The 25,559-nt window shown below is 43.6% G+C and overlaps 2 protein-coding genes across 3 annotated transcripts in view; one reads left to right on the top strand and one right to left on the bottom strand.

Annotated features, from left to right (window-relative positions):
- SPATA31F3 (SPATA31 subfamily F member 3) overlaps window positions 1–7,866 on the bottom strand; it is a 95,741-nt gene extending 87,875 nt beyond the window's left edge. Inside the window, exons 1-3 of the mRNA XM_047829014.1 lie at window positions 7,801–7,866; window positions 7,246–7,338; window positions 3,925–4,608 (exon numbers count right to left, since the gene is read on the bottom strand). Of these exons, the coding sequence (XP_047684970.1) occupies window positions 3,925–4,608; window positions 7,246–7,338; window positions 7,801–7,866 (843 nt within the window). The remainder of the gene's footprint in view (window positions 1–3,924; window positions 4,609–7,245; window positions 7,339–7,800) is intronic.
- Window positions 4,361–25,559, top strand: PHF24 (PHD finger protein 24). Of its 2 annotated transcripts, XM_047831225.1 has the most exons (8): window positions 4,361–4,501; window positions 17,690–18,071; window positions 18,714–18,899; window positions 22,252–22,330; window positions 22,646–22,851; window positions 23,199–23,359; window positions 23,874–23,969; window positions 24,290–25,559. In XM_047831225.1, exons 2-8 carry the CDS (start codon window positions 17,694–17,696, stop codon window positions 24,384–24,386), a joined length of 1,203 nt encoding a protein of 400 aa, XP_047687181.1. In that variant the 5' UTR covers window positions 4,361–4,501; window positions 17,690–17,693; the 3' UTR covers window positions 24,387–25,559. The 2 variants fall into 2 exon arrangements, with proteins under 2 accessions (XP_047687181.1, XP_047687182.1); XM_047831226.1 differs by lacking the exon at window positions 4,361–4,501 and having other exon boundaries at window positions 17,944–18,071; window positions 18,779–18,899.

The raw sequence follows: 25,559 nt of genomic DNA, 5'->3' as shown, positions 1-25,559 counted from the left end.
TGACAGTTGTATACATTATTCAATGCTCACCACAGTAAGTGTAGTCACCATCTGTCACCATATAATGTTATCACAATATTACTGACTATATTCCCCATGCTATAATTTTAATCTCCATGATTTATTTTATTACTGGAAGTGTGTACCTCTTAATCCTCTTCACCTATTTTACCATCTGCCCACCCACCTACCCCTCTGGTAACCACCAGTTTGTTCGCTTCATTTACAAGTCTGTTATTTGTTTGTTTGTTGTTTATTCACTTATTTTGTTTTTTAGATTCCACATATAAGTGAAATCATATGGTATTTGTCTTTCTCTGACTTATTTCACTTAGCATAATATCCTCTAGGTATATCCATGCTGTCTGTCACAAATGACAAGATTACATTCTTTTCTATGGCTGAGTAATACTGTAGTGTGTGCATATATGTGTGCGTGTGTGTGTGTGTATACACACACTACATCTTCTTTATCCATTCATCTACCAATGGGCACTTGGATTGCTTTCATATCTTGGCTATTATAAATAATGCTGCAATAAACATAGGTGTGCATATATCTTTTCAAATTAATGTTTTTGCTTTCTTTGGGTAAATACCTAGTAGTGGAATTACTGAATCATGTGCTATTTCTATTTTTAATTTTTTGAGGAGGCTCCATGCTGTTTTCCACAGTGGTTACACCAACACACATTCCCACTAACAATTTATTCAGGGTTCCCTTTTCTCTACATCCTTGCCAACATTTGTTGTTTCTTGTCTTTTGAATACTAGTCATTTTAAACCAATTTGACAATAAATTTCATATTAAAAAAAATTTTTTTAATGAATACTAGTCATTTTAACCAGTCTGAGGTGCTATTTCAAAGAATGAAACTGGACCACTTTCTTGCACCATACACAAAACCAAATGCAAAATGTACTAAAGACCTAAATGTAAGACCTGAAACCATAAAAGTCCTAAAATAAAACATAGGGAGTAATCTCTGGGACATTGGTCTTAGCAACATACTTATGGATAAGTCTTCTCAGGCAAGGGAAACAAAGGCAAAAATAAACTATTGGGACTATACCAAAATAAAAGTTTCTTCACAGAAAGGGATCCATCAACAAAATAAAAAGACAACCTACTGAATAGGAGAAGATATTTGCAAATGATATATCTAAAGGGGTTAATATCCAAAATATATAAAGAACTTATACAATCAACACCAAAGACAAACAAGCAAGTAATCCAACTAAAAATGGCTAGAGTGCTGTGCCTGGCTGGCTCAGTCAGTAGAGCATGCAACTCTTGATCTCAGGTCATGAGTTCAAGCCCTATGTTGGGTGTGGAGCCCACTTAAAAATGGGCAGAGGACCTGAACGGACATTTTTCCAAGGAAGACACACAGATGGCTGACATATGAAGTATTCATATGAAAAGATGTTTTAAAATCACTAATTGTCAGGGAAATGCAAACCACTTGCTGCTTCTTTTGCTATTCCATTGACCTTGAAATTTATCTTGTGCATCATAATTCTATTCTGTCCCCCTCACTAGAGGAGATAAGGCAAACCATCTTCAAAAAGTTTGCACTGACTGGGGGTGCCTGGGTGGCTCAGTAGGTTAAGTGGTGGACTCTTGGTTTCAGTTCAGATCATGATCTCATGGTTAGTGAGTTCAAGGCCCTCATTGGGCTGTGCACTGGAAGTACAGAGCCTGCTTAGAACTCTCTCTCTCTTTCCCTCTCTCTCTCTCTGATCCTCCCCTGATTGTGCTCTCATTCTCTCTCAAAATAAACTTAAAAAATAAAAAGTTTGCACTGACTAACCTCTCCATACTCAAAACAATCCTTATAGTAAAAAGCTCTTTTCTGAAAATGAGGACCCTGCATGTAATTTTTAAAAAATAAAGGAATTTAGGAGCGCCTGCGTAGCTCAGTGGCTTGAGCTTCTGACTGGCTGAGGTCATGATCTCACAGTTCAAGCTGTCAGTTCTGCGCTGACAGCTCAGAGCCTGGAGCCTGTTTCAGATTCTGTGTCTCCCTCCCTCCCTCTCTCTCTGCCCCTCCCCAGTTTGTGCTCTCTCAAACATAAATAAACATTTAAAAGAAGAAATAAAGGAATTTGATAAATTTTTATCCTGTTTGTAATACTTAAATATCAACAATAAATTAAATGACAATTGTGTGGGGTACCTGGGTGGCTCAGTTGGGTGGTTAAGTGACCGACTCTTGATACCGGCTCAGGTCATGATCTCAGTTTGTGAGACTGAGTCCCGCGTTGGGCTCTGCACTAACAACATGGAGCCTGCTTAGGATTCTCTCTCTCCCTCGCTCTCTGCCCCTCCCCCACTCGCATGCTCTTTCTCTCTTTCAAAATAGATAAAAACTTTTAAAAATAAATGACAATCATGTGTTTTCCCTAACCCAAGCTCCTCCCTTCATGAAGTAATCGGTCTCCCTCTTCCTTGGAACTCCCATTGCATTTCATTCCTCCACTGAGCACAACTCATTCTGTTTTATATTATGGTTTTCTGTCAATGCTTGCTTCCTCTGTGAGATTACAACTTCTTGAAGGAACGTACTGTGTCTTAATCTTATTTGCACCCCTTCCGGTTCTCAGCTCAATGCCCGACATACTGTAGGAGCACAAAATACATTTTTTTGAATGAAGGTATTAACCACCAGACATTTCTCTGGTGATATTATTACAGCCTCTTCTTCCATATAAGCCTGTCAAACAGCCTGGAAATAAAAGTTACTGAAAACAGTTCAGACAACCATATATGTGAAACTGTTAGTATGATGTAATTCTAAAGAAGGTTTGGGGCTTCCAGACTATATGGAAAGCTGTTTGTTCTTTTGTGTTACTTTCACAAGCAAAAAAGAATACTGGTTCCCCAGAAATAAGTACTAATTTTAGAATTCCATACATTAATGATTAGTATCCTTTCCCTTCTCATTGGCAGTACAGTAAAATAGTTAGAAACTTGGGGGTCTGAAGTCAGAATTTAGAGACTTCAGTCTCATCTCCACTATATATTAGCTATGTGACCTTAGGCAAATTGTTTAATTTCTCTGTGCCTTATTCTCATCACCAGCAAAATGCAGAAACAACGTACAGTCCCTCAAAGGAATGGAATAAAAATTAATGACTTAATATAAAGTTTTTAGAATAGCATCTGGCACTTTGTTTAAAAGTGACAGCAATATATTGTACTGTATCGACCTTATATTCCCTTTTGGTAAGTGCCATGATCTTAAGGACAAAACGAGTCCCCCCCCCTTTTTTTTAAATCCCCTATAGCACCTAGTACAGTGTAGGACAAATACTAGATGCTCAGAAAATGTGAATTGTATTTGAGATAGTATTTGAATGCACAAGAAAATGAAGGTATGTTAAAAATGATGTTGGGATGAGCACTGGGTGTTGTATGGAAGCCAATTTGACAATAAAGTATATTTTTAAAAATGTAAATGAAATTACAGAGGGTTTTTGGCATATCATTTGCATAACTTCAATTATTTCTTTATAATTTGTTGCTAAGTGCTTTATGACTTGATCTTTTTCTTGCCCTCTTCAGAGTATACAGTTTGTTTGGTGTAATGCGTGTTATAGCTCTCAGGACTTCTGGCCTCCTGACAAGCTGGCTATTCTGATAGTCTGAGGGATGAGGCTTCTGCAGCAAAAAGTGGGTTACATTACAGTACTGCCTGCTGCTGGAGATGGAAGACCAATAACCTCTGAAAGCAGCACGCAGGAAGAGTGGGGGCAGCAGGGCGCTTTGTGAAGCCTCATTCAGACACTCCGCAGTGGGGTACTGCGAAGGTGAGTGCCCTAACGCGCGGGTCGTCCCCCCGGAGGCCTGACTGGGCAGCTGGGCTTGGCGAGAGAGGAGAGGGCCCCCCGGCCGAGGCCGCTTGGATGAGTCATTCTCACCTCCCCAGGCAGGTGCGGGCTGCAGGACGCTTCGCCTCGGCGGGCGGGCAGGAGCCACGAGCCGCCGCGGAGCCCCCTTCCGAGACGCCTCCTCGGGCCGGCACTGACCTTGCCGTCGGCTGCCCGGCTGCCGAAGACCCGGCGCCGCAGAGCGGGGAGCTGGTCGGGGGCGCCCACTGGCACCCGGACCCACAGGTCGTCGGAGCCGGGCGCCGCCTTCCTGCGGTCCCTCAGCGCCTCATTCCTGCGCGAGGTCGCCAAGCTAAGCTGCGAGGGCCGTGCCTCGAGGCGCGGGAGGGCGGAGCGCGACGCGCGCCCACCGGCCCGCGGAGGTCTTCTGGCGCGGGCGCACGCGCCGCAGCCGCACGGGGCGGGAGACAGGGAGGGTGGGTGTGCGTGCTTGGGGAGCGCGCGCGCCGCCGCCGCCGCCGCCGCCTCAGCCTGCTGCTCCGCCTGCGCCGCCTGCTCCCGGCGCTCGGCCCCAGCACGCCGGCTCCCGAGTGGCCATGGGCGGCGCGGGGTCCGCGGTGTAGAGTCCGCCGGACCCGGACCCGCGTCCCGCACCCTGACGGTCCCGGTAAGCGGGGGCGGGGGCGGCGGGGACACGGCAGGCACCCTACGGGACGGGTCTGCGGGCCGCGGACAACCCTCCGGGGACTCTGAGGTGTTGTGCGGGAGCCGCCCCTAAGGGAGTCCCTGTGTAAGTAGATAACCCCCCGAGTGTCCCTGCCTCTGCCCCTTGGGAAAGTTCCGGAGGCGTGCAGGGAGCCGCCCCCATGGAGGACCCCTGTGTGAACGGAGACTCCCAGGGCTGTCTCTGCATTTGCTGCCATGGGGAGGCACAGCGTGGAGGCACTGTCTACCCACAGAGACCTTCTGTGTAACTACCGGAGGGCAAGGGTGGTCTCTGGTGGTGTCTCAGTGGAAGACCGTTTGAGAACACAGGGGAGCCTCAGGAGCCTGCGCGGTGGGGATGGACCCCACAGAGGACCGCTGTATAAAGGAATACCTTAGACTGTGCCCTGGAACTGCCTGGAATGAACCTCTGACTGGAAGGAGAGGACCCTGCTGCGGGATCTAGGCCAGGAGTAACTTCCCATATGCCCAAAGGACTTTAGCCTTGACCTTTTTAGGGCTCAGTGTGCCCTAAATTGTGCCCCTCCAAGGTGATCGAGAGGCTGGGGCCCTGTGGGGCTGCTGCCTTTGTCCATTCCTTCCCCGACCCCATTAGAAAATGTATTTTCCGTGGTAGCCCAGGTTGTCTCGAAGCTGGATATTTGTGGAGGCAGGAACTTCTATTAGAGCAAAGGACATAAGGGAAGGGAGGACAAGTGAGCCCTCTGAAGCTAAGATAGGAGACTTGGGGCCCTGGGCTTGACTATCCATAAGCAAGCAGTAAGATAGGTGGAATAATTGATGCTGGCAGGTCCTGGAAGAGAAAGTCCTTTGAAGGAAGGAAGAAAAGATATGTAGGATTATTGAGCACCCATATACCAAGTACAATGCCAGAGGTGTTTAACATCTCATATAATCCTTACAACAGCATTATGCAATTATCCCCTTTTCAACGTTAGGCCTTTAGACTCAGAGAGGTTTAGCAATTTGCCCAAGGTCACAAAGCTTGGAATCCTGAGATCGGTTTTCAAATTTTATTTGGGAAAAAGTGTCAAGGAGAGGCAGAAGCAAGAATGTATATTTGTTAAGTTGCATTAAGATACCAGGCATAGTATATGGTATATGCAATAGTAAAAAAAAAAAATGCAATAGTATATGCAATATATATGCAATAGGACATGGTCAGTAAATGTGATGCCTAAATAAGTGAATGAGGAGTGTTTAATTGGGGATGAGACTGCTGCAGGAACTGATTTCCCCAGATTTCAGGGTGTGGCTTCCTTCACTGGCAACCCCACTGTAAGGAGGCCTCTGGTTGTCTCTGGACTTAATTGAGGCTGGGAAGAAGCCTCTGGGTGTGGTCTTTGATAGGATTTGGCTGGGGAACAAGAGGAATGCTTCAGAGGATGGTGTTCTAAGACTACCCTCCCAGCTTGCAGAATCCTTGGGGGAGAGGTGGGAGAGACAGGGTCACTTTTAGGAAACATGATTCATAGTAGCTTTGTGGCCCTCTGACTACATGCACCAACAGACTTTGGTCCACAGATAACATGCAGGACACTTTTTCCCCAAAGTGCTTCTGCATGATGATGAGGAGGGCAGAAAAGGTGCAGAGCCAAGGAAGGTTTATTGGGAGTCCATTTTCTGGGGGGACAAAGGGTCTGCACCTAACACAGTGATGCATCCTCATCTCACCCCTTTGGCTGTGTTAGTGCTTTCATTCCACCTGAATCCTAAGGGTGCAAATTTGGGACCAAGGATAGAGTCTGGTTTCTTGTCCAAAAATGGGGTGGTGAGGGAAGTAAGCAATGTATTCATCAGAGAACCATTCTGAAAGAGTTTTCCTGTTCCCCTATTATCCTTCTTCCACATAGCCAAACCTAGTGACATCCTCCCTTAATAGAAGTGGCTGTCTTTGGCTCCTGGGGTTACTTAGGAAAGATCAGGCTTGTGAGAAAACAAAACAAGCTGATTTGCCAATTGTTAGCTTTTCTTTTTAAACTCAGTGGTTGCCTGATGCATGGGTGTGGCACCTCAGGCACAGCTCCCTCAATGGAGTAAATTCTGACAAAGGTTTACATTAGTTCATCACTTCTCCATTACAAAGTGTTTAAAATCCCCCTTTCAGTTTACACCCCTCTCATCAGTTTAACACACCAAAATAAATAGGGTTATGTGTGTGTGTGTGTGTGTGTGTGTGTGTGTGTGTGTGTGTGTTTAATATTTATTTATTTTGGGGAGAGTGCAAGCTGGGGAGGGGCAGAGAGAGGGGGACAGAGGATCCAAAGCCAGCTCAGAGCTGACAGCAGTGAGCCCGATGTGGGGCTTGAACTCATAAACTGTGAGATCAGGACCTGAGGTGAAGTCAGACACTCAACTGACTGACCCACCCAGATGCCCCCTTTTTTTTTTTAAAGAAAATCAGAAGGAGGGGTGCCTGGGTGGCTCATTCAGTTAAGCATCTGACTCTTGATTTCGGCCCAGGTCATGATCTCATTGTTCATGAGTTCAAGGCCCTCATTGGGCTCTGCACTGATGGTGCTTGGGATTCTATTTCCTCTCTCTGCCCTCCCCGCTTTCTCTTTCAAAATAAATAAACTTAAAAAAAAAAGAAGAAGAAGAAGAAGAGGAAGGAGCAAGCCTGCAAATCTGGAAATATGACCTTTGCTCCAATTCAGAATATGTCATTGGGGTTTTTTTCCTTACATTCTTCTTGGTATCACACCCTCTCATGTCCCTGGAAAAATTGCTAGGTGGCTTCAGGTGCTCCCCAAATATTGCACTTTGAATATCATCTCCCTGATGTCCAGCATTGGGTAAACATAAAGATTACAAAAATCGTAAGAGTACTAACTCTCCGCTAAACACAACATAAGTAAAATCATTCCAGAATGGATGTGAAGGATGTCACCTGGTGGCCTTAATCTACTCATTTAAAAAAAAAAAAAAAAGCTCTCTCCAAAGGGAAATAAAATGGGAGAGAACTTCACGTGCATGTACTGATATACCTGGGTTTTACTTATGGACTTTAATCTTCCACATCTTCTCTGATCACATTCTTAGCCTTTAGTCTTCCACATCTTCTCTGATCATGTTCTTAGTTTTCTTCTTCCTACATTTGCCATATTTTTGACAGTGCTTCCTTTTCCTCAAACATGAATGGGACTTTCCTCAGCCCATTTCCCATACTCCATTTTTTCCAGTACACCTGTTCCTAAGTGGATCATATTTATGCAAATAATTTCATTTGTCTTTAGTTACAGAATCTTTATCTTCTAGTCCCACCTGCTTTTCTCCAACAATGCTCTTGGTTTCTGTTGTCTTCATTTCCCAGATTGATTTATTCATTCCTGATGGGAATATCATTATCCATTCCACCCTGAGTCTTAATGACCAAGTTCTGACAGGAATTGCTTACCAGCTTTGGACCAAGAAACCAAGACCGTCAGTTTATCGATGGAGACATGATTACTTTTTCCATTATAACATCCCTCTCCAATTCCCTCAGAGATTCATATATATTTACTAAGTGCAACCTACTTGCCAGGCACTATGCTAGATATGTATGATAGTTGCTTGCCCTTGAGGAGTTACATAGAATCAGTCTGCATGTCTCTAATCATTTACTATAGAGTAAGAAAAGTAAGGGGAAATTATAGCTTTACAGAGTACCTATAGGTTATGTGCCTCCTCTGGCAGCTACACTGTTAACCCCCCTGACATTACCCTCCCCAAATTACTTTTGCCCATACGCTTTGAGTGAACTTCCCACACTCTTAGCTTCTTATGATAATGACAATACCTTATATTTGGATAACTTGTTACAGTTAGAGCCCTTTTACATACATGATTCTATTTGTTTTTGAGGAATGATTCATCTTCCTGGGGTCTTCTTACTAAAGCAACAGTGTGTGGGGTGCCTGGCTCACTTTCTCTTTTTCCTGTTTGTTTTTTTTTCCTTTTTGGAGTCTCCTAATCAAATTTATGGGTCTCCCAGAGGGAAAGCGCCAGTGATTCACTACAGTCACCACCTACCAGCTCTTAGGCTATGGAGAAGAGTTTCCTGATGGGTCCAAAAGCCAAGCAACATGCTCACTGGTCAGTTTTGTAACTTATCAGGGCTATCCTACCACCTGACCTCAGAAAATTAAATTATCTGGGTTTTTTGCCTCTTGAAATCCAAATACATATTCCCTTCTAAACAAATATTTTAAGCATACTGTCTCAAACAAGTTTTGTGGGGCTGATTCATATGTGAAGGCAGTTTTGCTTGCCTATTTCTATCCAGCAACCAGCTGGCTTCATACCTCCTGAGCTATGATGGAGTCCCCATATAGCAATCCATGCCTTGGCATGTGCTTTTACCTCTTCCTGGAATTCTTTTTTTTTTTTTTCCTTAGCCACTCGGGTAACTCCCACTCATATTTCAAAATTTAGCTCAAGCAACACCTTTTTTTAAAATCCTACACTCATGCCCCCTACACACACATATACACTGCATTCTCACAGGCTGAGTGAGATTCCATTTGTTCATTCTACCAACAGTTATTAAGTGCCTGATTTGTGCCTGATACATACTAGGCTGCACTCAGCAAATATTTGTAGAATCGATAAACAAGTAAATATAATTAAGGTGTAATAAGTTTATTAAATGGGGTTGAATCTGTGCTTCAGGGGCCTACAGCAGAGAACAGGAGTGCCTCTCCATCTTGCTGAAAAGCTCTGCTTGCTAAGTGCAGTCACACCAGCCAGTCACTAATGATGTGCTATTTCTTAACTGTTGCTCTGCTTCTGTGGGAAGCCAGCACTGTAGCTTTTCATGAAGACTCATCCCAAGCCCCCAGAGGCTAAGGATCATGCCATAATTGTGTTCTCATGTATATTAGAGCTTTGATGGCTTTTAGTAAATATTAAAAACAGGACCTCCTTCATGTATCACTCTCTTGAGCAGAGTTCAGGAAGACAGTTTTTATTCACTCTTTAGCCCTTCTGCTGCTCGGAAACCCCAAAGGAGCCCTGTGCAGTTGAGGCTGACTATGTCTCTCTGGACTGACTGAAGCCAGTGCTGCTGTGCTGGATAAATAGAATGAAAGAAGAGAGGGAGGTACCAGGTAGACCCTTTCAGAGTCCGCAGATATGAAAACTAAAAGTAATCTGTAAATTACCACTAGTCAACAGGAATGGTTGATTATGAACAGGCTCCCAGAGCACTGTCATGAGACACTGCATTCCTAAAGCAAAACTCTTTGATGGCTTTTGTTTAAAGTCTTGAGATTGATGTTGATGTCCACAGTGAGCTTAGAGTCTGTGCTATGCATTTTGCATTTTTTAGACTCTGGTTCTGCTGATTTTCCATACCCTTGTGGCTAATTACCTTCTACGTTAAGTATGTGACTTTCCCTGAGGCTCTCAATCTTTTAGGCACATGCTTCCTGGAACCAACTGTCAACCACCTTGAAATTTTTCACTCTCATGTGCAGATGCTGCACATGCTAAATTTCTCCAGCCCAAATATCTTCCAGTGGGGAAGATATAGATTTTCAAGCTTCCTACTTGTGCCCTTACGGCAACAGCCCTGTGGGCCAGGCCATAGTGCCACAGGACACACCATAAATGCAGGAGACCATTGATCTTGATAATATTCTCTCTTTTCTTACTGTGGTTATACAAACTGGCTAAATTCCAGAATTCTATAGCTCTCCCCTGTGGTCAGAGAAATTACCCATAACTACTATATGGTTACTTGTTCTCATCCCTGCTAGCCCTGAACCACCACCATTCAGGGTCCACCTCTGGAGAAGCAGAGTAGATATGATGAGATGAGCGGATGAGTCTGTAGTTTTTAGAACTGAGTTCTGAAGATTTAGTTGTCTCTCTGGACAATGTTGAGGAAGAGAAAGGGTACTGACACCATGATCTCAAATAAACTTCTTATGTTGTTCAGTCATCTCTGCAACATTTATTTAACAAAGATTTATAGAACCCATGCTCTGTGGAAGACCATGGGAACCATATAATTTTTTTTCTCTTTTGATGTCACTGGAAACCTGAAATTCCTTTTTCCACCTGTTCAACCCACTTTCTGGTTATTTTCCTTTGTCCCTCCACTCAGAGGTTTTCTTTGCCTTGTTGCAACCTAGGAAAGCCCTCGTAACCTCTAAGCAATCACTTTTAGATGCTTTTGAGCCTTTTTCAAACAGTTGCCAGCCCTATATCAAGAATCAGATGAAAGAAATAAAAAGCATCCAGATTGGTAAAGAAGTAAAACTTTCACTATTTGCACATGACATGATATTATATATAGAAAACCCTGAAGAATCCACCAAAAAACTACAATAACTGATAAATGAATTCAGTACAGTCACAGGATACAAAATTAATTTAAAAAAAAGAATCAGGGGCCCCTGGGTGGCTCAGTGGGTTAAGCAGCCGACTTCAGCTCAGGTCATGATCTCATGGTCTGTGAGTTCGAGCCCTGCATCGGGGCTTTGTGCTGACAGCTCAGATCCTGGAGCCTGCTTCCAATTCTGTGTCTCCCTCTCTCTCTGCCCCTCCCCTGCGTGCGTGCTCTCTCTCTTTCCCTCTCTCAAAAATAATAAACATTAAAAAATTTTTCATAAAAATAAAAAAAGAATCCGATGAAAGCAAGTACCGTAAATGTACCTTACATTTAGCATGCCAAATGAGGAGACTCCTGCCTATTAGGAGGGCTATTTCCCAGTCTTCTCATAGGTACAAATCTTTATAGAGAGCTTGGGAAGAGGTTCCCTAGCTGCCTTCCCCTTCCTTACTTCTCCACCAGCTCCTTCTATGAAGCAACCCTTCCTCCTCTTACTCCCACTACTTTGCCCTTATAAATATTATCACTGTGTTCTAAGCATGTGCTCTGCAGTGAATGGGTGTGTCTTGTACACACACCAAGCTCCTCACATATGTCTTACTGCCTGACAAATACATCTAGACCAACTTCTCTTACCCAAAGAAGGATTTTGGTTTTGTCATCTGTTTTCATTTCCTCCAGATCATATAGCCAAACAGCTCTATTCTACCTTCTGGTCCCTGTTATTCACCACCCCCCTGCTCCTGCCCTCTGAGGTTATTTTCCAAGCCTTCCTTAGATACCACAAATTCTCTGGCAGTAACATCATTCTTGAGACAATGTCTTTTTATTTTTCTTTCATCTTTGTTAAGGAGGTGGAAAACCCAATTCCACCCATCAGCCAAAGAAGTAATCATTAGTTACCATTTGCGGAATCTTTACAACTTGATTTCCTTTTAACTCACTCTTCTTCCTACGACTTCTTCCAGCACAGGAAGGGCCAGGTTTTTCTCAGCAGGCATTTGTTTTTACCCATCACTAATCACTACCACTTGTTTCTCTAGAAATTAGAGCTGATTTTGTTAATTTCTCAAACACCCAGTTGCACATCATGGATATTTCAACACACTTGCTTTTAATCAAGGTGTCTTTTGTATACAGGTTTGGTCCTCTCTGTTAAGCATTAAGGGTTTAAACCTCACTCTTTGAAGCCTACTTCTATTGTGTCCTCACAGTTTACTCTTAAAATCAAAGTCATGTTTATTCAAAATGACTTTGGGCCTTGTTTGGATTTTGGCGGTTTCTTTTTAATGGTTCTGCTCTACATTTTCCGTCCTTAGGGACATAAAGTGGCCTAGAAAACTGAACCATCTCAGGTAAAAGCAATAGAAGTACTCCAGGATCCTGTGGTCAGGGATGGAAAGTGGTTTTTAATTTGTTTTTATGTTTGTTTTGCTGGTGGATGTCATCTTCAGTCTTCATTGAAGTTCCTTTAAAGATAAACTCCCCAAACCACTGCAGTGACATCATTAACAGTTGAGATAGCTTAATAGTGATTCTTGTTATCCTTACAGAGAATAATGGGTTGTAGCAGGACTACAACGTGTTGGGAGATGCCTGTGGTTAATTTGCTGATACACTATTAATGAGTCAATTCACTTATAGAGCAACCCTCTTCATTGGCTGGCCTTTGTTGAGAACTCTTACTGCATTATCTGAAAAAGCCAGTGGGAACCAAATACATACCATTGATTTTCCTCCAATGAATCATTCTTAAAAAAATGACTTTCGTATAGTTATTTTAGGTCTCCAAATAAGCATTTCTCAACTTTGTTTCAACCTATACTTTCTTGCTAAGAAACTTAAATGTCTTGTAACTAATCCCTAAAATTTATAATACAACTTCTGGAAGGAGGCTACTCCCAATAGTACTTTTTGTATCTCCCGAAGAACCAAGAGGACACTGTCAAGCTCTGCTGTTTTGTAGTCTATTTTACAAAAAAAAAAAGTGATGACTTTAATATTTTCTTTACAGATATAAATATGTATTATAATTTATTCACTTCTTCTATCTTCTCTCCTCTTGGAGTTCAAATATATATCCCCCACCTGCCCCCAGGATCCAGCCAGTGAGAATCATTGCTCTGATCTTTGTGTTCCTATTGGATTAAATCAGTTTTTTCTCTTTATTTATGGCATGAATATATCACAGGTTTTTTAATAATCCTCCTATTGACATTATTTCCACCTTTTTATAATTGTAAAAAATTAGCCGGTAAATATTCTTTTACCTTTATGCACAAGTCAAAGAGGATCAGCCTCTCAGTAGGGTCTTCTTCAGTCAAAGATATGTTAGTAGCTGTCCATCTCTGTTAGAACCACAGACTCTTTTATATCATTTTATTTTAATTCTAGTATACTTAACATAGTATTATATTAGTTTCAGGTGAACAATATAGTGATTTAACAATTTCATGCATCACCCAGTGCCCATCATGACATGTGCACTCTTTAATCCCCATCACCTATTTTGCCCATTTCCTCATCCACCTTCCCTCTGAAACCATCAGTTTTAGAACCACAGACTTTTTTTAAATAGGATCCACACCCAATGTGGGGCTCAAACAACCCCGAGATCAAGAGTTGCATGCTCCACCAACTGAGCCAGCCAGGCACCCCCTAGAACCACAGACTCTTATAACAAGCTTGAGAATTCTGTTCTTGTACCACAGCAGTCACGGGGAAAGCTTACTACTCCACAATGTTGTCCTTGTCTTTTAGAAGTAACCATCTTTAAATCAAAAGACAAAAATGTGGTTCTTTAATCAAAAATGTAAAATTATTCAAAGGCTGTATTTTTCAAATCGCAGGTCCAGACTCATTGCGAAGTCATGAAATCATTTGGGAGAGTCACTATCAGGATTGTTTCAATGAAATAGGATAGAAAGGATAGAAAATATCAGGGGGCATCACATGTAGTATAAGTAGGATTGTTTCACAAAACTACGGGTTCAGTTCTAGATTTATGAATACATGTTTATAACCATATGTCTACAGAGTCACATCATAAACTATATTTCTTACTATGGGTCACAGTCAAAACTTTTGAAAAACATACCATGAAAGTTTTCTGAGGAAAACCCTGTAGCCTTGGAAATAATTGATCGTGAAGAAGGTCTACAGTAAAGGGTTGTGTGTCAGTTTTACATTCTCCCTCTTGGTGTGGTGTGTCTGTACCTCTTGCTCTAAGTGGGAGACTTGCTTCCTACCTATCCATAGCACAGCTGGTGCTCTTGAGGCATGTGAGCAGTGTCTGGAGACCATAGACCCAGCCTCTTCAAGAATACTCTGGATCCATAGCCTCAGCAAAAGCACTAACATACACACATTCTCCTCTCTACTCCTAGGCCCACCCATACTAGATACCTGTTTGGGTTACTTGTAAAAGAATATGATAAAAGAACATGAACATTATAAATGTTTAAGACTACATAATCCAAACATGATCATTAACAGAGAGCTAAAGCCCAAGGCAGTAAAGGAAGGTGTCCTGGATCACAGCAGATCCAGAACTAGAACAAGTTATTTTGTTTCTTAAATTCCACTAGTTAGTTGATTTCAAACTGCCCTGTCAGGAAAAAACAAAAACAGAAAAACAAACAAACCCTCCTGCCCTCTCAGTAAATCAGTCAGAGAAAAGCTGAATAAAATACTGTATGATTTCACATACAGGGAATCTAAAAACACTGAATTCCTTGAAGTCAGGGCACCTGAGTACAGTTGGTTAAGCATCCAACTCTTTTTTTTTTTTTTTTTTTTTGCCAACTTAGCTAATATACAGTATGGTCTACTTCAGTAGTTTTCCATAACTAATCACTTACATACAACACCCAGTGCTCATCCCAACAAGTGCCCTCCTCAAGCCCATCGCCCATTTTCCCTGTCCCCCCAACCGCCCACCCCCATCAACCCTCAGTTCTCTATATTTAAGAATCTCTTATGGTTTGCCTCCCTCTCTGTTTGTATCTTATTTTTCCTTCCATTCCCCTATGTTCATCTATTGTGTTTCTCAAATTTCACATATGAGTGAAATCATATGATATCTGTCTTTCTCTGACAGACTTATTTCCTTTAGGATAATACCCTCTAGTTCCATCCATGTTGTTGCAGAGATTTCATTCTTTTTCATCACCAAGTAGTATTCCATTGTATATGTATACCACATCTTCTTTATCCATTCAGTTGATGGATATTTGAGCTCTTTCCATAATTTGGCTATTGTTGATAGTGCCTCTATAAACATTCAGGTGCATGTGTCCCTTTGAATCAACATTCCTATATCCTTTGGATAAATTCCTAGTATTGCAATTGCTGGATCTTAGGGTAATTCTATTTTTAATTTTTTGAGGAACCTCTATACTGTTTTCCAGAGTGGCTGCACCAGTTTGCATTCCCACCAGCAGTCAAGAGGGTTCCCCTTTCTCTACATCCTCGCCAACATCTGTTGTTTCCCAAGTTGTTAATTTTAGCCACTCTGACCAGTGTGAGGTGGTATCCCAATGTGGTTTTGATTTGCATTTCCCTGATGATGAGCAATGTTGAGCATCTTTTCATGTGTCTGTTTGCCATCTAAGCATCCGACTCTTGATTTCAGATTAAGTCATGATATTGAGGTTCATGAGTTCAAACCCCACATCAGGCTCCATGCTAACAGTACAGAGCCTGCTTGAGATTCTCTCTCTCTCCCTCTCTCTCTCTCTCTCTCTCTGCCCCTCTCCTTCCCTCTCTGCCCCCCCCAAAATAAATAAATAAAACTTTAAAAATATTGAACTCATAGAAACAGAGTACAATTATGGTTGCCAAAGGCTGAGAATAGGGGGAAATGGGGAAGCACTGGTCAAAGGGTACAAACGTTCAGTTATAAAATAAGTAAGTTCTGGGGATCTCAGGTACAGCAAGGTGACCATAGTTAATACTATTTTGTATATTTGAAATATGCTACAAGAGTACAGCTATAATGTTCTTAATATAAGAATGACAAAATGGTAATTATGTGAGGTAAAGGATGTGTTAACTAGCCTTATTGTAAACATTTTTGCGATATATAAGTATCAAATCATCACGTTGTACACTTTAAATTTATATCGTGTTGTATGTCAATGATATCTCAATAAAGCTGGGAAATAAATGAACGTAAAACTGCCCTCTCTCCCTTTACCCTTTATCTAGTCAGTTACCAATTTCTCTAATTTTGTTTCCAGGGTATCAAATAGACTCCGTCAGCATTATTCTTGCTGTCATCATTTCAGTTTAAATCCTCTACATCTTGCCTGGACTATTATAGTAGCCTTCTAATTGGCCCTAACCTTTCCTCCTACCCTTTGCCACCTCTTCACCCACACAAACTGAAAATAGCTTCCTACCCGTTCTTCAGGGTCCACTTTGACTCCCAGTAGTGTAGTCTTAACCTCCCTTTAGGCATTTCCAGTACTTTGTCTCACTCTTCTTTGAGTTCTGATATTAAGTAGCTTTAGTGGTGAGACTGTTCTCCTGTCTTCTATGTCTTATGATGAGTAGTTAGTGCTTTGCACATTGTGCTGTTCAATAAGCCTTGATTATAATGGATTGAGAAAAAGGCTAAAATGGACTCTCTTTTTCACTTTACTTAGAAGAAGCATTCCCCAGCTGAATTCCACTAAGACCTTTCAGGCTAGGAAATAGCAAACCAGCTTTGCAATGTGCCATGTCATGCCCTCACTTAACAGTGCGGTACCCTGGTACTGCAAAGGAAGAGCAGGGATAATGTTACTTCTTAATCTGTAAAGGTTTTATTGAACAGTTCATTAAAAAAAATAACACTAGTGGGGTGCCTGGGTGGCTCAATCGGTTCAAACCGATCGGTTCAAATAGGTTCTAAGTGTCTGATGGGCTTAGATCTCGTGGTTTGTGGGTTCAAGCCCCGCATTGGGCTCTGTCCTAACAGCTTGGAGCCTGGACCCTGCTTCAGATTCTGTGTCTCCTTTTCTTTCTGCCCCTCCCCCACTCGTGCTCTGTCTCTCTTTCAAAAATAAATAAACATTAAATTTAAAAAAAACAGTGAAGTTTTAAAAATGTGAGCAGCACCTTAGCACTTGTAATGGTCAGGTTGTCTATAAAAGAGAAACACACCCACAAAGAAGAGGGGGCAATTAGAGGGGGCAAAGGATTGTTTGTGACCTTAACCATACGGATCGGGTGGTAGAGTTTCCTATCTAATTAGGAGTCCCCTAAAAATAGGAGATCATTCACTGTGACTGAAAAAATGAGCATTTTATGTGGATTATCCCTGGATGCACTGTGCACAGCACTTAGTGGAGGAGTGTTTCTTGTCAGAAGTCTGAAATGTATTGCTGCAGTCTTGCTTTAAGCCTTGGGTCGTCTCATGGGGCAGAGGAAAGACTTGGGCTCTGAAGTTTCTAACTTTCTCAACAAATGCGTGGGACCCCTAGACCTAATTGGCTTTGGGACACCAAGAAAGACAGAGATACAATTTCACATTTGTAGAATACTTCCCAGTCTACTAAGCACTTTTTAAGCTCATTTTTTAATGTTATCCTCATGACAGCCCTGTGAAGTGCACTGGGCAGATAGCTTCCATTTTTATAAATGAGAAAAACAAACTCACAGAGCTAGTTAAAAATAGCAGAGTCTTTTGACTCCTTAACAAGTGTTCTCTCCACCTCACCATGCCACTAAGCTCCAGAAAATCTTGCCATTTAGGTGAATGGTTGAAACTGATTGGCCCAACATGGCCATTGGTTGAGTCTGGGCCCCTCTGCTTTTGGTCCACAGAGCCATGGGGGTGTTGATGTCCAAGCGGCAGACAGTGGAGCAGGTGCAGAAGGTGAGCTTGGCTGTGTCTGCCTTCAAGGATGGGCTACGGGACAGGCCTTCCATCCGACGCACCGGTGAGCTTCCAGGGTCCCGCCGTGGCACCGTAGAGGGCTCTGTCCAGGAGGTACAGGAGGAGAAAGAAGCAGAGGCAAGCACTCCAGTGCTCCAAGAAGAGAGCAGTGTCAACCGTGCAGCCTGGGAGAGGCTCCGAGATGGGCGTGGAGTGGAGCCTGAGGAGTTTGACAGGACTAATCGTTTCACGCCCCCTGCGTTCATCCGCCCTACCCGGAAGCTGGATGATGACAAGCCTCCTGATATCTGCTTGGAGCCCAGAGAACATGTGAGTATCCAGTTAAGGCACAATCCTCAAGTCTTAGACTTTCTGAGGATCAGAGAGCAGGATAGGACGGCCTGAGTATAGTTAAAATGAGACTCAAAAACAAAAGAACTCCAGAAAGGTGCAGTTGAGTCCAGAACAATCTTAAAGAATTTCTTCTACAAGAATAAAAACGTTACATCCTGGATTGGTTTTGTGAGAGACATGAGGCAGTGGTGATAAGGAATGACACGATAGCAAGGATAGTAGTATTCCCTGTAGGAGGCATTTAGAAATTTGTGGGCATTCAAGAAGGTCACAGTGAGTGGAAATTGCTACTGGTTTTTGATGCCAAGAAAACCAGGGATGCTAAGTGTCCTGCAATGCTTGGGACAGTCTTTCAGAACAGATTTTTTTCCCCAAAAATCCTAGTAGCATCCCTCTTCAGAAACATGATCACAGAAGCCTGAGCATATGGAAAAGCTTACTGATTCTTGTCTCTCCAAGAGAAAGCTCCATCACCTCAACACTGCCTTCAGTTGGAGCTGTTTCTCTGGGCTTCTCCAGGGATACTCAGCCCCGTGTAGGTAGCTCTGTGTTTGGTGGTCATAGGATCTTGCTGCCTACACTGGAATGAATACACTCCCTATTTATTCCTTTCCTCAGGTTGTCAATGATGAGATGTGTGATGTCTGTGAGGTCTGGACAGCTGAGAGCCTCTTCCCATGCAGGATCTGCACCAGGGTTTTCCATGATGGCTGCCTGCGCCGCATGGGCTACATCCAAGGAGATAGTGCAGCGGAGGTGACCGAGACAGCCCACACAGAAACCGGCTGGAGCTGCCACTACTGTGTGAGCCTGGACTACAGGGACAGTAGGCTGCCTCACTGCAGGGAACTTGGCACTTTTACTAGAGACCCAGTCTTGGAACACTGGTTTCTAGGCAGTGACCTAAAGAGGTTTCCAATAGTAGACACATGGATCCTCAAGCTTTCTCTTGAGGACAGGCTTTCTCTACCTCAGCATTATGACATTTTTGGACATAATTTTTTGTTGTGGGGAGTGTATACATTGTAGGATATTTAGCAGCATCCCTGGCCTCTACCCCCATTAGATGTCAGTGGCACCCAACCCCAGTTGTAACAACCAAAAATGTTTCCAGATACTCCCAAGTGTGTCCTAGGGGAGAAAACTTATCCCCAGTTGAGAACCACTGAGCTAGAAGAATCAATGGGTAGGATGAGGCTTAATTACTAAAAAGTCTTTTGTTTGGAACAGTGCTTTCTCTCTAAGTCTGTGGTTGTCATTCATTGTACTCATCTGAAAATCCAACCTGAAATCCTAACCAGCTTGCCTCCAATAGGTGTAGGCTCTAACATAGGAACACTTACTTCTTAGTCCTAAGATTGTCATTTGGTCTACCACCTAATTCTTAGGAGCATTTGTTCTTTATCTCTAATATGATCATTATGTAAATTAAATAACAACGGTCTATTGATTCAGAACTTTGCAAATTCTATATAAATGCCTTCTAACTTTTAAAAAGACAAAAGCCAGATTCATATCCATTTCTCAGCACATCTGAATAGAGTTTAACTCTTGCTTTATTGATCTGTTATCCTGCAGGTGTCTTCATTATTCACGGATTTCAGAATAAGGAGCATCTCAGCAGATCCCCCCTCTTCTTCCCACTGCCTAGAAGAAAGCAAAATTGAAGTATAGGACAGTTATTTCCAGCCACTTACACATCTTTTCCCCAGCTGAAGTATGTCATGGTAGACCCTGCTCTACACACCATCTTCTCTAGTCACCACCCCTCCAAACACCAGCCTTTTCACTCCCAGCAACTCTGCTCTGCAGTATTCTGATGTGGGACCAGGTTGAAGGTGTCTCTGTCCTAACCCCCACCCCCACCCCAGAATATATGGCCCCCTTCTTGGCTTTCTGTCATGGTCCTACCATCATTACTAACACTTTCCAGACTTTTTACAAAGGCTTCTTCCAAGCTCTTCCCCTTTATTTCCTTCCCTTCATAGCCAGGCTTCTTGAAAAGACTCCATTAGCTCCTTGTGGCTACTCACCCACCTATAATTCAGCTTCTGCATCCATCATTCTGCTGAATTGTTTCTTTCTTAAGTCACCAGTGACCTAATTGTCAAGTCTAGTGACTTTTTCTCAGGTATCTTCTTACTTGACCTCTCTGGGGTATGTAGCACTTCCTTATTGCCTCTTCTCTTTTGGAGGGATTTGAGTATTTATGAGAGTTATTATGTAAAATATGGAAACTAGAGAAAATAGAAAATCAGTAAAGTCCTATCATATTTGTATAACCACTGTTAATATAACCTTCTACATTGTGCAACTCTCTTTTCTTGGCTTCTCGTATCCTCTACTGATACTCTTCCTATCTTCTCTGACCATTCTGAATGACTTTAGTTAATTTCTTGCTGTAGTCCTAAATGCTTTCTTGGGGCTCTGTTGTTACATTTATCTTTTCTCATTGTACACACTCTCTGCCTGGGTTACTTCATCCACTTCAGTGGCTACAGCTACTGTCTAAACCTAATGATTCCCAAACCTGTGTGTCCAGACCTGAATTTCTTATCTCTTGGATTTACATCCATCTTGTTGCCTCACAGGTACTTCACATTCAGCATGCCCCAAAACGAACTCCCCTTTTCCCCAAAACCTGTTCTCCATCCATTTATTGCCTCTGTCAATAGTAATACCACCACCACCGCTCCCCAGGTACCAAAACCAACTCATTTCTCTCTTTCATCCTTCACATCCAGTAAGTGATTCTGTCTCCTAATACCTCCAATCTCTCCTCTCTTCTCCATGCTCAAGTCTTAGTTTAGCCACTCATCTTTTTTTACCTGCACTATAGTGACAGCCAACTAACTTCTCCATGCATCTAGACTTTGCCCCTCTAATTCATTCTCCATACAGCAAAGAGTTGACCATGGCACTCTGCCCTTAAAACCCATTTGGTGGGGCCCCTGGGTGGCTCAGTCGGTTAGGTGTCCAACTTCAGATCAGTCGTTATCTCATGGTTTGTGAGTTCAAGCCCCACATCAGGCTCTCGGCTATCAGTGCAGAGCCTACTTTGGATCCTCTGTCCCCCTATCTCTGCCCCTTCCCTGCTTGTTCTCTCTCTCTTTCTCTCTAAAAAGTAAATGAACATTAAAAAAAACATTTGGTGACTCCTCTTTGCCCCAAAATAAAGGCTCATTTGAATAAAGGCTCAGAAATAAAGGGAATTTGAGGCCCTTAAATAAAGGGCATTTGAGGCACTTCACAGTCAGGCTTTGGCCTACCTGTCCCTTATCTTTTATCATTCCTCTTTATTTTCCTTACACACACACACACACACACACACACACACACACACCCTACACTCCTGCCCCACTGAACATCTCACAGTGTTACACCACATTTATTGAAAGAATTGTTTGAGTTCTTTATGAAATCTGCAAATGAATACTCATGATATGTCTGTTCCTGTTCTTTGTTGGTATTTTAGGAGAGAAATAACCTACTAGAGACAATCTTTGATAATTTAAAGACTATAAAAGTGTATATAAGTGTTAAGAAAATAACATATCAGTGCTGTTTTAGAATTAAAGCTTCTGTGGCACCACAAAAAAAACTCATTTGGTTTTAGGGACTTTGTCATTATGTCATCTCTTTTAAAACCGTTATGTATTATTTAAAGTAATACAGCCTACTAGGATCAGTTAGAATTAAACTTCTTTTTTAACTGAAATCCTCTTTGAGCACAGTCTAACACAGAAGCCAGGTACATAAAATGAATAAAGATGGAGCTGCTGTGGTTGATGGAGTTGGGGATTCACAACCTTGCCCACTTGTCTCCTTTTCCCTTGAAGCAGCTTCCTAAGGCACTTCCAAGGAATCCCTAGGGTATCTCAGAATAATTTTTAAACTCCTGTATTCGTAAAAGGGACTCAGGTCTAGAATCAGGATACCAGGCTTCTGGGGAAGATTCTGCCACAGAGTTGGTCAACTCTGAGCAAGTCCTTTCCCCTTTCTAGAAACTCAGTCTCCTTGATTCTGATTAGAGGCTGGGATTAGATGATCCCAGAATTGCCTTCAAATTGAAATACCATTTCCATCCTTCTTGATCCATGGCTTTTCTTTCTTGCTGGTCTATATGGCCACTGACTCAGCTCTTCTCTTTTTTCAGGACAACCTCAACTTGCTGCTAACTGAGGAGGAAATGTACAGCCTCACAGAGACCTTTCAGCAGTGTAAAGTCATCCCTGGTAAGGCTGCACAGGGCTGTCAGATGCAGAGGGGCTGGCACATTTTTCCTCCATACTTTCTAGGATGAACCATAAAAGGAGTATTCTGGAATTTGGAGGGTAGGGGTAAATAGGTCCCTGTTGGCCAGCAGGGGCACCCACACACCTACCCATTCCCCCCCACCCACCACAGCCTCAGTTATCCTGGCTATGGGAGAAAAAGACTCCACAAAAGCTATGGATGTAGGGGCTCTGGAGGGTAGCCTAGGGGTGAATGCAGATGCCCCAGAGGCTGAGGAAAGGGTTGGCATGGCTAGCATGGGGTGCCTCCCACAGATTGCTCCCTGACACTGGAGGACTTCCTGCGCTACCGCCACCAAGCAGCAAAGCGGGGGGACAGTGACAGGGCTCTAAGCGAGGAGCAAGAAGAGCAGGCAGCCCGCCAGTTTGCAGCCCTGGACCCTGAACATCGAGGACACATAGAGTGGCCTGACTTCTTGTCCCATGAGTCCCTCCTGCTTCTGCAGCAATTGCGTCCCCAGGTGAGGGCCAGCTGGGGTTAATGTCGATGGGATACTGGGTGACAGAGACCTGGGAAGCATGCCAGGTAGGTTGGGGGAGCACTAGGTACTGTCTTAGCAGGGACCAGTACCAGGAAAGGGCTCACCTTCTACCCAGTAACAGGTGGTCCAGTGCCTAAGCTGGGGAAACTGCCCAAGGAAGATTGATTTGCATTGAACCCAACTGTAAATGTTAATGCTACCAGAAAGCCTCTGGGCAGCTTCAAAGGGAGGCTGCCAAGGTGGTAATGGAGGTAGGATTCTCTATGGCTTGACATTTTACAAAATATTTTCAGCTCCAAGATCTTAACTTGTCTCTTCTTCCCCAGAACTCTCTGTTAAGGCTTCTGACAGTCAAGGAGCGGGAGCGAGCCCGGGCCATCTTCCTGGCACGGGGCAGTGGGAACACTATCAGTGAGGCAGAATGCCGCGGAGCCCAGCATTCTTGGTTCTGCAAACGCCTTGCAGAGGCTCCATCCTGCAGTGTCAGGTTTGCTGCCTGCCAATCCCTGCCCCCACTCACATGCCCTTATCCTTTTTCCATGCCAAATGGCCCTTGGCATAAAAGGTACCTCTCTGTTTCTTCTGTCAACGGATAGGAGAGGATCCTCCTGTGCATTAGACAGTGACTCCTGTTGGGCCAAGGCATAGGGCATCCCCTCCTCCAAACTGTGGCCCCATATCAGAAAAGCCTGGGGGCTCAAGCATCCGACTTGGGCTTAGGTCATGATCTCACTGTTTGTGAGTTCAAGCCCCACGTCCGACTCTGTGCTGGCAGCTCAGAGCCTGGAGCCTGCTTCAGATTCTGTGGTCTCCCTCTCTCTGCCCCTCCCCCATTCATGCTGTCTGTCTGTCTCTCTCTGTCTCTCTCTCTTTCAAAACTAAATAAACATTAGAAAAGCCTGGACATGCATGTCCAGAGCCATGGATGGGTTCACCAGAGTTTGGGAGGAGCCAGACCTTTCACTTTCCCACTGCTAACCACATATCATTGTGTCCAACAGTATCAGCCATGTGGGTCCCATAGCAGATAGTAGCCCAGCCAGCAGCAGCAGCAAGAGTCAGGACAAGGCTCTGCTGCCAACAGAACAGGAGTCCAGGTGAGTAGAACCTCCTTAAGGGGCTGTCTGCACCCCTACCCTTTAACACACATAAGTGGGCATTACTAACTGCCACCCCAAAACAGCAAGTGCCTATCCCAAAAACCAGGCTCCAAGAATATACATTTGACCACAGATATATAGGATCAGTTGGCTGGTCTGTCAACTTGGAAGCACAGCCAGTAATACCTATGTCAGCCAAAAGCCAGGGCTTCTCTGAGTTTTGCTCAGCTCAAGCTGTACTGTCACTGGGACCAGGTCTCACGAGCCTTCAGGCTCTACAGCCAATCTCACAAACCTGTTCTTTGCTCCCACTCCAGATTTGTGGATTGGCCTACCTTCCTGCAGGAAAATGTTGTCTACATCTTGGCCGCTCGCCCCAACAGTGCAGCAATTCATCTGAAACCCCCAGGATAGCATGGAGCAGAGAAGCTGGGGGACAGTGATGTTCTCTCCCTCCTTTCCTTTTGCCCTTTCCCCCTTCCCCCCACCATCCTCTGCCTGAGACTTACGGGGATGGAGCACTGCCAGCATCTCAATTTGCCACTAAGCTTTATGGAACTGAAATCACTCTTCCCCTCACAACAGAGGCAGTAAATGCATTGCCACCAGGAAAAGCCCTGGGAGTTGTGGCAGTATCCACTCCTGGACCCACCCCCCTACCCTCACATCACAGACTGGACCTGCCACTGCACACATATGTGCATACACACACATATACCCATGCCTAGCTGTCCATGCCTTCAGAGACCTGGTTCTTCTTCATTGAAAAAGGATCAAAATTCCTTTGTGAAGCTCCTGGTTATAGATTGGGGGGCGGGGGGTCTCTGTTTACTCCTTCTATTGGCCGGTTCTGATTTCCTATAGACAAGTCTCTGGCCAAGTGATTCTTGATAATAGGGCACATCAGACTCACGTGTTGTCCTAGAGATGCTGACAGGTTCCCTCTTCCCCAAATGAAAATCCCTTCTGTGGTGAGCCACTGTTCTGGTAGGTGTGTGCTATGTCCCTCAGGTATGTTGGGGTGACAAAATTATTGAAGACCACCACTGGCACTTCAGCCCTTTATTTATTTAAATTCTAATTTCTAGAGACAGAGAAGGTAACTAGTCTGTGGAGTCCTAATTAGAAGAGGGGAAGGCAGCCCTTCCCAGGAACCCAGAATTCTAGGAACCTCTCACCACATCTTTCAAGTCCAAAAGTCTTTAGAACAGTTAAAAACCAAGATGAGCCACCCTGGCCCCTGCTTTGCATATGGGAACACATGGCCTAGAGCCCAGGGGGCCTGAATAGAACAAGTATGATGGCAAGAACCACAGGCCTCTGTATTAGATGCCTCATCCAAGTTGGCTACCACAGAGACCCGAAGCTTGATCTCCAGTGAGGACAAGGTCTGGATGGAAAAAGGAAAGAGAAGCCTTGTGCTTTTCCATCTTTCCACCTCAACTCACCTGTAGACCTGGAAAAAAAAAAGTGTGCCATTGCATAAAGAACAAGAGCCAGCCTCTCCCACAGCCCAAGAAAGAGCAGTTCCACAGAAGCCCTCAGTGAGGACTCCTTTCAACCACACTGACAATGAGGGTAAGAAGC

Source organism: Prionailurus viverrinus, chromosome D4, assembly GCF_022837055.1.
Source record: "Prionailurus viverrinus isolate Anna chromosome D4, UM_Priviv_1.0, whole genome shotgun sequence".
NCBI classification, from domain to species: domain Eukaryota; kingdom Metazoa; phylum Chordata; class Mammalia; order Carnivora; family Felidae; genus Prionailurus; species Prionailurus viverrinus.
This window is presented reverse-complemented; position numbering and strand designations above follow the sequence as displayed.

Bases quoted from the DNA above. Each gene is read 5' to 3' on its own strand.
- PHF24 (XM_047831225.1), top strand. From the start codon at position 17,694: ATGGGGGTGTTGATGTCCAAGCGGCAGACAGTGGAGCAGGTGCAGAAG. The intron at 22,331-22,645 runs GTAAGGCTGCAC...TGCCTCCCACAG, and splicing joins GCAGTGTAAAGTCATCCCTG to ATTGCTCCCTGACACTGGAG. The intron at 23,360-23,873 runs GTTTGCTGCCTG...TGTGTCCAACAG, and splicing joins GCTCCATCCTGCAGTGTCAG to TATCAGCCATGTGGGTCCCA.